The 12,317-nt window shown below is 41.1% G+C and overlaps 1 protein-coding gene across 1 annotated transcript in view; it reads right to left on the bottom strand.

Moving 5' to 3' along the window:
• The window catches only part of Cdkal1 (CDKAL1 threonylcarbamoyladenosine tRNA methylthiotransferase), a 561,841-nt gene that overhangs the window by 380,547 nt on the left and 168,977 nt on the right, over positions 1-12,317 (bottom strand). The window contains 1 exon segment of the mRNA XM_085831198.1: positions 10,638-10,758. Coding sequence (XP_085687324.1) covers positions 10,638-10,758 — 121 coding nt within the window.

Here is a 12,317-nt window from a genome sequence, read left to right as displayed (position 1 = left end):
ATCTGTTGTGCAGAGATGTCATTTTTATAATATATAAGATATCTCCAAATGATATGTTTAGAAATGGCGGTGAAGACATGAAAAGAGCTACAAATTTCAAGAAAACTGGTTTTTAGTTGAAAGAGTAAAAATGTGACAAGAAGTTCAGGACAGCTTTAAGTACCTTGGCTTCGAGGTATTTGATTGTTTAGGATGTTTGATTGTTAGGATGTAAGAGCAACACAGTCATCCACAGGAAGAAATGTAAAAGTACAATGTTCCAACCAGGCTAGAAACGGTCTCCATACTTCACCTGACCATGAAAGTACCCAGGAAACCCCAGCCGACTGAAAGCTAGAGGCGTCTGGTACTCAGTCACAACTGAACACACACATTCACCTGGCATAGCGGCACACACTTGAGAGCCCAACACAACAGAAGAAGAAGCAGGGAATCAGCACTTGGGCTATGTCCTGACTGAGAAACAAACACAAACCTGAATCATTGTGGTCGAAGGCTGAAGAACTGATTAAGAAGGACAAAGTCCAAACCTTCTATGTGAGTTCCAGAAGCTTTCATGACTAAGTAACAAAAAGGATGGGGCCTCCAGGAAGGGAAGGACCATGGGAAATGTTCATACAGTATAGGATTCAACAGCCGTAACGTTCTGCAGAGCACCTGAGCCCCAAGCTAGAAAACAAGGGGATCAGGGACTCCAAACTCTAACCAGCAGAGACTCACTGCAGACTCTGTGGCCTTCTCCAGAACAGGCTGGTGTCACATTCCATCCACCACACCGATCGACTCCACTGCACAGCTTACACAACATGAGGAGCAACAGCTCTGCCTCGTTTTAGGGGTGTCAATTTACAGTTACAGTGTTTAGCCGCTAGATTTCACAGGCCATCTTAGAATAGCTACAAATCTCCTGTAGGGGGGGAAAGATCTCAACACAGAGCAAATGTAAACTGGTGTCTGCTTTAAGTTACCATTCTAAGAGCAATCAAGCCCTCAGTCTGTGTTTGAACAAAAAAGTCAATCCCTGGAGAAATGACTGCATATATTTTAACCACCCTTGAGCTCTGGTCAACATCTAAGGCTTTGCCAATTAGCAAATTAAGTTTCCATTTTTGAAAGTAAAGCAAACTACTGTGACAGCTAATCTCCACGGTCAATATGAGTGGACTCAGAGGCATACGGGGTTATAAATCACATTAGGGTATGTGCCTGTGAGGGCCACTCCACAGACAATACACACAAGGGGCATTAACACAGGGAAGATACACACTGAAGGGGGCAGAACACCTAAACACAATGGGGCCAGACAGAAGAGAAGAAGAGGAGAAGGATATTGGGCAGGCATAGCTGCACTCTCTGTCTCTGCATGTCCTGCCTCCCTGACACTCATCTGTGTATCCAGGCAACCACGGGTTAAAGGCTCAGAGCCTAGTAATCAAGATAAGGCCACCTCTTTTAGGAAGTCTTTCAAGTATGTGTCAGAGCAGCATAAAAGCCAACACAACTACTAACCATTCTAGCTATCTAGCAACATAAAAACATGTGAAATAATGCCTCATTGGGAGAAATCAAGATCACTGTATTGAATGATATAGTTTCCAAACTAAGAGAAAAAAAAAAATTACAACACAGAAGTCTACTTCGTTCTTCTTAAAGGATCTATGGGCATCAACCATGGATTTATTGCCCATCTTTTATAAACTAAGATTTGTGTAAAATAAAGTGAGAATGAGTTCCTTCCGTTACACTGGAGTAAAATCCCATAACAAGTTTCAAAGCAGGTCAGTAGTGAGTAGTCAATGGTGAGTTACCAGTCCACAGAATGAGAGGCATCAGCCAAGACCTTTGAGGAAATGATCATGAGCTGGTTTTGCTGAAGGTCATATTGTCCTTACATGCTATACTGTCTCGCCTGGCTCAAGAGATCATTCCCTGCAAGGTTTGACTCAGTCATAGCAAATGAGACAAGGGGAGGGCCACATTGCAGTTACAAGATCAGCTGGGCGCGGCCAGCGCGAGGATGGTCTCACTGCACAGTCTGCTCTGGGACTTATTCTCAGTACACCCTGACAGCTGAACTAAGAGAAGAGAGTTGGAGATGAGGCAAAAGAAAGGAAAGAAGGGAGAAGAGAAAGAAAGGAACACAGAAGGGAAGAAGAGAAAGAGGATAGAAGAAGTGGAAGTTAGGAAGGTGAGGAGGAGGGAGGGAGGGTGGGAGGAAGGAAATATGAAATAATTAGCTCAGGTTGAATTTCAAACATCAGTGCCCAATGTGTTGTGTAAAACAGGGAACATTTGGTGTCATATTTATATTTGTATAAATAATTTAAAAAGAAGCAGCCATGAATTTGAAAAGGATGGGCTACAGGAGGAGCTGGGAAAGAAGCACAAGAGGTGGAAATGAGGTAAATACAGCACCAGTATTTTTATCTTCTTAAATAGGAAATATTTAGCCATGTTATTTACATTGCTGAGTAACTCTGAAATTACTGAGCACTTTTTGTCAATAATTTGGTCTTGCGGGATTGCCTCTTTGGATAAAGGAACCAAGATCTACAAAGAGTTGTCTTAGGGCATAGCATAGAGGCTAAGGAACTTGAAACAATCAGATTCTAACTACGCCTGATTCATTTAATCAAAATATCTACACAATGGTCTAGCAAGAATAAAGTAAAAATAAATGAGAATCTTTGGTTCTTGACAGCATGTTAAGGATTTTTGTTTCTTGACAGCATGCTAGATATAAAGTAAGAATCCAAGAAATTCATTTGAGTATACTAAAATGTATAGCTGTCTTGGTTTGCTCTCCGTTGCTATGATAAAACAATGCAAAGCCAGTTGAAGTACAAAAGGGTTTAATTGGCTTACTTCCATGTCAGAGTCCATCACCTAGGGAAGCCTAGGCAAGAAATCCAAAGCAGGAACACGAGGAAGAATCCTGGAGTCAAGAATTGATAACATAGGCCACGAATGAACACTGTTCACAGGTTTCCTCAAAAACAGGTATCTCACCTTTCTTTCTTATACAAGCCAAAGCCACACGCTCAGCAATGGCACTGCCTACAATGGACTGGGCTCTGCAATTTCAATCAATAATCAAGAACATGCCCCACAGGCTTACCTATGGGCCAATGCGACAAAGGCAATTCCTTGAGGTTTCCTCTTTGCAGATGACACTAGCTTGTGTCAAACTGATGAGGATCTAATGAGCACATACTCTTTCCCCAGATCTGTAAAATGAATCAACCTAGTGTGAGTGTGACAATGACCGCTGTAAAAAGTCTCTAGGAGGTTGAGTGTAGAGATGGTTTAAGGCAAGGTCTCAGTTTGCAGACCAGGTTGCAAACACCCTCGTCCTGCCTCAGTCCAAGTGTTTTAACTATATGCATGGCCCACCATCACAGGCAGAACTTTTACTCTTCCCTCTCCATCTTTAACATTATTTGTTTTTATGAGATACAGTTTAGCTATGTAGTTCTCACTGACCTGAAACTGTGTAGACCAGACTGGCTTTAATCTCACAATGAACCACCTGCCAATTGCTTTGATTAAAGGCAGTCATCACACATGGCTACAATATTTCTAACAAAACTCAAAAACACTCTGTGTATACAATAGTATTTGCCAAAAGCCTCAGTTAACATAAAGAGACAGTAATGGAGCTCTGTATTATACAGTGCTGATAACAAAACGTGTTTGAGGACAGAAGCAGGGAGATGCAGCCCATTCTATTAGCCCTTGATGCTTCTGCATGTGGCAGAGAGAGACAGTAAGAGGATTTCTGAGAATCCAATGACCCCTCATAGTCAGAGAGCTGAGGAGTCAATGCTTGGGCCCTCAGCATATGGAAGACAGCTGAGGCATTTCCCCAAATACAGACTCTTTGATACCTCTACTTATAGCTGTATATTTCCATGCTGTCAGTTTCATAGATGACTTGGGAGAAGTTTATCTCTGTATTCTACAATCTGATGTCATAAGCACAAAATAATATTTTCAATTACACCGTGATTATAACCACTAATAAAGCCTATGCTTTCAACAGATTCAGAAGCTTCTGTACAGATAATTTCAGCTGTGTAGGATAAGTTTGTAATCACTGCCTTTCATTCATGTATTTATAGAGAGGCTAGATATCAAGGACTATGAAAGAGCCTGATATGAGGCAGACATTCCAGAAAATGTAAACATCTAAGTAAGAATGTTTTCCTACGCTCAGCTGCTTACAGGGGAAGAAATGGGGAGTAAAAGATACTTTTTATAAATGATAATAACTCCAATTATGTAATCGCAAAGAAAATAAAATTCCCCTCAACAGTCTCCAACTACCATCCTTCTACACCTAACTAATGAAAAAGACCGAGAGACAAGATAAATAATGAAAGAAAAAGCATCGGGCACCAGGAGGCCAAGTAGCATATTCTGAGATGTATTTAGCAGAGGGAGGCTTGTAGCCTTCAGCCTGGGATAATCTGACAGTTCTGCCGATTGCACTATCCTCACTGGCGGGGAGGCAGCAGTCAACTCCCAGCTTTGGAAGATGAAGACTGTCAAAGATGACAACCTTAACAATCAAAGAAAGAAGAAGCAGAACACCGCTTGCCTTCATTTTCCAATGTCCGACTTCTTACTTTATGCTCTACCATCCTTGCGTCTGTGCCCCACTCCCACTGTTGGGAAAAGCAAAGTATGGCTCAAGGGAGAGCCCTTGCATGGGAACATATGAGAAATGACTTCCGCCTCCTCGTAGGGCACCAACCAAAGGCAAAGTACAACTTGAGGAACTATGAGCTTTAGGTGGCGGGTTCACTTATAGGAACATGGTAACCCCAAACCATCTGCACTACCAAACTACTGCAGCATGCATGACAACTTCTGAATAGCCTCGCAGAGTCCTCGCCTCCAGTTATCCTCCCCCTTCTAGACAGTTAATACCTCAGGGCCACATGCAATTATGGAAGAATTACATACGGCAGACTGGAAGGAGAGACCCAAGGACTGCAGTTGGAATGATCCTCCACTACCTCCTTTCTACGAGAGAATATCAATTAACGCTTCAATCTCAAGGGTCGCTTGCAAGGGTTCACAGCTGCTGTGATGAAAATGATGGCTGTTATTCTTGGAGGATCATGCTTACAATGGTTGGAGCCACTGATAAGGTACCCTCACACACTTCCTGTAAAACACTGAAACTTATGTGGTCACACACACACACACACACACACACACATGAATGTAGAGGATAAATAGGGAAAGGAATAATGAGGACAGTAGAAGAAAAAGAGATGATAACAGGCATGAATATATAATATATTATATATATATATATATATATATATATATATATATATATATATATATAAATTCTTACTTTATACCCAAGTACTCTCCCATAGCAAACCTTACTGATGTCTAAGTCTCTCATTTTCACAGAGTATGGAAATGGTTCATATATGTCTATAAGCTATGGGTGTGTGGTGGGGCAGGGCAGGCATACTAGGGAAGCATTCCACCAACTGACTTACATCCCCAGACACACCCCTCTCTCTCTGAAAAGGAGTCTTACTCTGGAAGCCCATTTGCCTTGAACTCATTGTAATCACCCCGTGACAGCCTCCCATCAGCTGAGATTACAGGTGTGCTCCAGTCTCTGCCCTGCCAACCTATCCCTGCAGCTCTTCATCTTCCCACACTAACCCACAAGACAAACTGCTGGCAGGAAAACAATCCCAGTGTTGACTTCAGCAGTTTCCCTGTCTCTAGGAAGTGAACTGACTTGCATTTCTCTCCCTGAGCAATCAGACTCTTCACATATAAGAACATCTACTTCATCCTCCTGAAGTTTGCTAGACTCTCCAGACAGCTGGACACTTGTACAAGTCACAGACAACTTGCTGACTGCCCTTGCACCTTCATCTTTCCTGTCTTCCTGTACCTGCTCTTCAGACTTTCTGTACCGAGCAGAAATGTCTCCCCCTCTATGTGCATGCTAGCCTCTAGAACACAGCAAGGCAGGTGGGATTCAAATTAAAGTTGGCCATGAACTGACAAAAACAAACTGTCCTGGATTATCCTAGTGGGCCAAGAGTCATCACTTAAAAGTGAGAAGAGCTGGAAGGAAAGGAGATAAGAGAAGGCAGACACAGAGAAGTGAATGTTGTCAAGGGGACCATAGGGTAAGAACCAGGAAGGATCTCCAGTGGCTGAAAGGGCATGGTGGCCTAGTACCTGAAGCCTCTAGACCCACCCTGCCAGCACTGCCTAACTTATTAAGGCCTGTTAGACTTCTCCCCTACAGAAGCGTAAAATAATAGGTTCACCCAGTAACCAGGTCTGTGCTCTGCAAGTGAAACCAAATACATCTGTGTACGCAGTTATCCAAACTCATCCTCCCCGTTTGTATGCAGTTATCCAAATTCATCCTCCCCATAACCTTTCTCATTATTCGAATCTGATAGAGAAATCTCAGCTGACCATATTAGACATGAAACCTTATTTCTCTGAACCCACAAATGTGTCTGGGAAGAGTTAAGGCCAAGCAAGACTGCACCCTAGTTCCATTCTATGGAGACAACTCTATGAAGTCAAGTGACCTAATTTTCTTAGCTTTGTCATCAGTACAGAAAAATACCTTAAGGCTATTGTGAGAATAGATGATGGAAAGAATATAGACTTTATAAACCATGTCTGGAATATGAGGTACATTGAATATGCATTACTAATTATTACTAGCTTTATTCTTACTGGGTACTGTCCATGGTACTGTCTTATTACCCTATTACACAAGAATGGGTCTATTCATATTAATTTACTTACTCTATAGAGAAACTTTGACACATGGAAACCAGTTTACAAATACTAGCCATACTGGATAAGTGACTACTAGTCTCAAATAGTTCACTTTAATGCAACAAGAATATTTTAAAAATAAAATACAATAAAAGCATTCAAACAGAATTACCTTGTATGGAGGTATTAGATTATCTAATGAAAATCACAGGGCCAGAGATGGGACACATTCCTATGAGTTACTGGCCAGGGAGGCCCCAAAGATCTCCAAAACAACACAGCCAACTGCCATTGCTCTAGATACCCACTATAGGAACATGGAAAGACCCTCTTACTAATGACATAACTACAAAATTTGGCTGTAAGACATATAGAAAAATAAACCTAAACTGAACATGAAGTTCTCTCCTTGCTAACAGTCTTCCAGTGTCAGAAGATGTTCTGCAGGCTGCTGCGGAAACAAAAAAGCATCAATTTTCTCACCTAGAGCATTCTCACCTCTTCATTCTATATCACTGAACTATTGGACAAGGTTCCATTGCTGGGGCACCTGTGCCATGACTCTTCTTGGGTTTCTAACAGCATTCTGATTGGGGCTAAAGTGTAATTTCATGATTGGTACTGAAATCCTGGTCAAAACTCACTGCTGAGGAGGTCATAAGTCCTAATGTAGTATCTGCTATTAATATTTTGCTAAATGGTAATTCAAGACTAATTGGTGAATGTACTATACTATGTTAATTTCCAGGTTTGACCATGAGTTCATGCCAGCTATAATCATATGGTCAAGATCTAACCAAATACCTGAATGGCTTGAGGGAGTGCTCTAAGGATCACTCCCCTTACCAAGGAGCTAATCACAGGTGATAGCTGCAGGAACAGAAAGCATCATTCTAAAATGTGTAACCACTGAGAGATGCACCTGCTTTAGTGAATGTCCCCACATCCATACACATAGAGATAATAATGACTGGACTTGGTAGGTTATCAAAATGAAAGAGGATTGGAACTTAGGAAGAGATCATGTCATAAGGCAGAAAGAGTTAGAGATGAGAAATGAAAGGCAGATATGATTGTGCTTCATCTTGTGTGTGAGTTCATTGGATATATTTATAGGAAGGTCTCACAAATAAAGAAAAATTAATACAAGAAAAGAAAAATGGAGCAAATAATATCTTGGCCTAAAATTCACACATGTAATACAATAAACAGAAACAAACCCCTGAAGATAAACTTACCAAAAAAATGTGCAAATTATTTTAGATAAAATATATTTTAGATCTCTATGTATAAAAATACTAAAACACTCTGAGTAAAGCCGATACATATATACTATTATCAAGTTAATAACACCCTAGCTTATAAAAAAAAAAAAACTCAACTTGATCTGAAATGTTCAACTTGTTCCTTGACAAAAAGTAACTACTACACTCCACTGACATATTTTTAAATTACAGATGCATATGTGCATCTGTGTAGGCATGAGTACAGGTGCCCTTGGAAAATGGAGGTTCTGATACCCTGAAACTCCATTTATAGAAGTTTGTAAACCACCAATCACAGGTTCTAGGAAGAAAACTTGTAACCGCTAACCATTTAAAAGTAATTTCAAGTAAGTTTTTTAAAAAGCAATTTGCTCCACTGGCAATAAGGGTTAAAAACTGAAATCCAAGCAAAGATGTTACAACGTGATAGTGTGGAATGACACTCGTGGGGCGGCTTCCGTGTGAGAGAAGCGATAAGACAGCAACCGGCTCAGCAAAGAGATGGCGACTCACATCTCACAAGGCCTACTGCGATTTTAGATAATATGAATTGACTTAACATCAAAAATGTGCTTGCTTACTTACTTCCAAGGGTCAATTCTACATTCACTGATGTAAGAGACAAGACTGTGAGTTATTGCAAATACTCAGTATTCATTACAGTGCCATCAACACAACAACTAAATCCATAGGAGAAAAGTTCAGATCGCATAGAGAAACTTTAACATGATGCTGTTTGAGACAAAATTGTAACACAATACTTAACAGTTTTGGAATAACTAATATATGGCAAAATTGCAATGACTTTAAAATAAACCATTCAGGAGCCGGGGAGCAGGTTCACTAGGTAAAGAGTTTGACGTGCGAGTGTAAGGATCCATGTCTAATGCACAGCCATACTCTTATGACCCCAGCATTGAGATAACAGGGACAAAAGGCTGTCTAAGCTTCCTTGCCAGCCAGCCAGTCAGTAGAACTGAACTACTGAGCACCAAGTTCCATGACAGACTCCATCTCAAACAATGAGGTAAAGAGCAAAAATGATGCACATACCCAGCACTAATCTCTGACCTATGCGCGCGCGCGCGCACACACACACACACACACACACACACACACATACACACACACACACACACAAGGAGGAGGGGAAGGAGGAAACAGTACAGCAGAAACACCATTCCAAGTCTAAGAGAAAAGCAACAGCTGAGATGAAGGAAGCAAACAGCCTTGTGGTGATAAGAAGCTCAGGCAGTCACCGCTCACTACAAATCACTAAAAACCCTGCTTCACTCGGGGTTCTGAGTTTTGGTTCTGAGTTTCTGCCCAAGCCCCTTCACCCTCAAAGCCAGAAATCTGTTCCACAAAACATTCCCCAGTCGGTTAACTGCCACCCAGGGGGATGTTAATGAAAAACCAAAACATTCTTCTACCTTCTGTGGACTACAGCAGCAGTATGAAGGGTGAAAGAGACACAGGGAAGACTGAAAAGGAGCTGGCCCATGACAGGGTGGACATGCATGCAGGAGAAATGCAGGTACCTGGAGCTGGCTTAAAGAAGAGCAGAGGAAGCCCTCCAAAGGAGAGGGCAGGAAGAAAAGGGCAGCAGCAGACAGTCAAACCTGGAGTGTGGAGGGACAGGGGGCTGAGGAATACAAGAACTCAATCTTCCCAGGAAGACTGAGGCTTTAATGTGGAGCCCAATTGAAAGAGCCCAAGCCCAGGAACTGTGAGCAAAGAAAGCAGAAGTAATAGAGACAAGGGCTATGGTTTGAGACCATAGCCTCAGACAAAGAAGAGGCAACGGGAGAAGCATGTAATAGGCATGCATGGGTTGTTTGAAGAATTGTTAGCAAAAAAACAAGAATTGATAGCTATTGATCAACTATGGTTAGTATTTGGAGCAATCTCTTCCAGAATCTCACGGTAAAAGCAGTCAGAGACGCTGAGTCAGCCATTCCTGAAACTCTTTCCATGCTTTTTGCTTTGTTTTTGCTTGGGGAAGGATGGTGAGGGATTGAGACTGGATCTCCCTCACACTGGCCTGAGCTTCCTACATGGCACGGACAGATTTTACAGTCCAAATCCTAGTGATTTAGCCTGGGATTGCAGGTGTGAGCCATGAGACTGTTTTATTATTTTTAAGAACTTTTGCCGGGCGTGGTGGCGCACGCCTTTAATCCCGGCACTTGGGAGGCAGAGGCAGGTGGATTTCTGAGTTCGAAGCCAGCCTGGTCTATAAAGTGAGTTCCAGGACAGCCAGGGCTACACAGAGAAACCCTGTCTCAAAAAGCCAAAAAAAAAAAAAAAAAGAACTTTTAAAAATACTTTTAACAAAGTATATACCTGGGAAATGAAGTTCATGTGTACTGCCCAAAATGAGAAAAGTAACATCAAAGATATGAAATCCTGACTCAAGCATACATGTAATTTAAAGACAGGACACATCTTAAAAGAAATTATACTTACAAGGATTAGCAATTTTTCTGATTTTCTTTTCAACAAAAACATTTCAACCCCGTGGCACCAGATGTCCTGAACTCATGGGAGCCCACTGCGCCATGACCAACTCCAAGAGATACTCACCCGGTGTTGATGGAAATGATTTCGATCAGCGGATTCTTTCTGATCTTCGGCAAATCCAGTCGAGCTCCACCCAAGCGCTTCCCGTTGTCTTTCTTCTGGCCCAGGAGCCTCACTGAGTGACCTTTGAATCAAACACAAGACAAACACTGGCATGCCACACAGATCCACTGTTATTTATTGTTTTCAATAAATATGTTCAGGATTGGATTTGATTTTTTTTCTCCAGGAATAAAAGCATACTAGAGAAGATGTGATCATTTGAACATAAAAACAAAAAACAAGCAAACAAACAAACAAACAAACAATAAAAAAAGAATCTGTTTTAAGGACTGACTATATCTGCCAATGCTTTGTTCATAGGATGTGCACATTTGGGAGAGCCTCCGTGTCCTTAGAAATAACCTCACAAGTGAACGCTGCACTGACCAGACACCACAATGCAACAGAAAGGGCTTACAAGGCTTACAAGGGCATGAGGACTATCTGCTCTTTCCTAACTATATTAAGACATATGGATGGTAACTCACACTGGGTTAAAACAGTCTGAACTGGTATTTTCTACAGTCACCTGCTAGTCCCCAGCCCCTACTCTCTTGCTTCCCTCCCAGACTCACTCACACTTTCATGGTGTGTGTGTGTGTGTGTGTGTGTGTGTGTGTGTGTGAAGTATCTTTGTAAAACCTAGAACTAGTTATTTTCAAATAAAACCTTTCAAGTTTACTCGTACAACATGCACAGATGACTTCTAAGATCCATTAAAAGTGTTATAAGCGATAAAAACGTTGAAGTAATTTCAGACATGCAGGAAACACAGAACAAAGGACCTGTGGTCCCCTGATTCGAGTCACACGTTTACCACGTAGGCTACTCTTTGCACTCAGACTTGCTGTGTTTATGACCACACCACGCAATACATCCCATAAAACCATTCGTCTTGGCTGCACACAGCAATGATTTTTAAATAAATTTCTACAGTGATATACTGGGGTGAGTTTTTTTATTTTTTTGTAATTTTACCATTGACTATTCTACAGCATATAAAAGTTGTCTACTGTAAAAATAAAATTAAGTGATTTTAAATAAACATCTACAGTTTTATAATCTTGACAATAACCCAGTTGGGAGCATTTCCATCATGACTAGAAACTCCTTTGCGTTTAGCTCAGCCCATCTCTGCCCCCTGCCGTAAGCAGTATATGTTGTTAGTCCATTGGCCAGAAGAAGGACATCTACCCCATTTCCAAATAACTATTATAAGAACACTTCTAAGAACTTCTGCACATTTTTATACCCATGTTTGCACACTTCTCTTAGAACCTAACATAGAAATTACTGAATTATTTCATGAAGTCTTATTTTAGCTAAGGGATAACCAATTTATATTCTCAATTATATCAAATGAGATTATTAAAATTTCTCTCCCATTTTGCATATTATATTTTAATTTGCAGGATGATATCTTTTGGAGGAAAATGTCTGTCAGTTTAATAAACTTCAAACTACACACTATGTCCTTCATGGCTTATGTTTTTGGTGTTACCTAGGATCCCTTTGTCTTTCCCAGAGGTACAAAGGTATTCTATCCTTTTCCTGACTACTCTATCATTCTAGCTCTTACATCTGGGTCAAAGGGGGACTCTGATGCTTTCTGTGTAGTAAGGGCCTATGTTTACCTACCCA

This window comes from Mus caroli, unplaced genomic scaffold (assembly GCF_978045245.1).
Source record: "Mus caroli unplaced genomic scaffold, Mus_caroli_1 scaffold_15, whole genome shotgun sequence".
NCBI classification, from domain to species: domain Eukaryota; kingdom Metazoa; phylum Chordata; class Mammalia; order Rodentia; family Muridae; genus Mus; species Mus caroli.
Note: the sequence above shows the minus strand (reverse complement) of the source record. Positions and strands in the feature narration are given on the sequence as shown.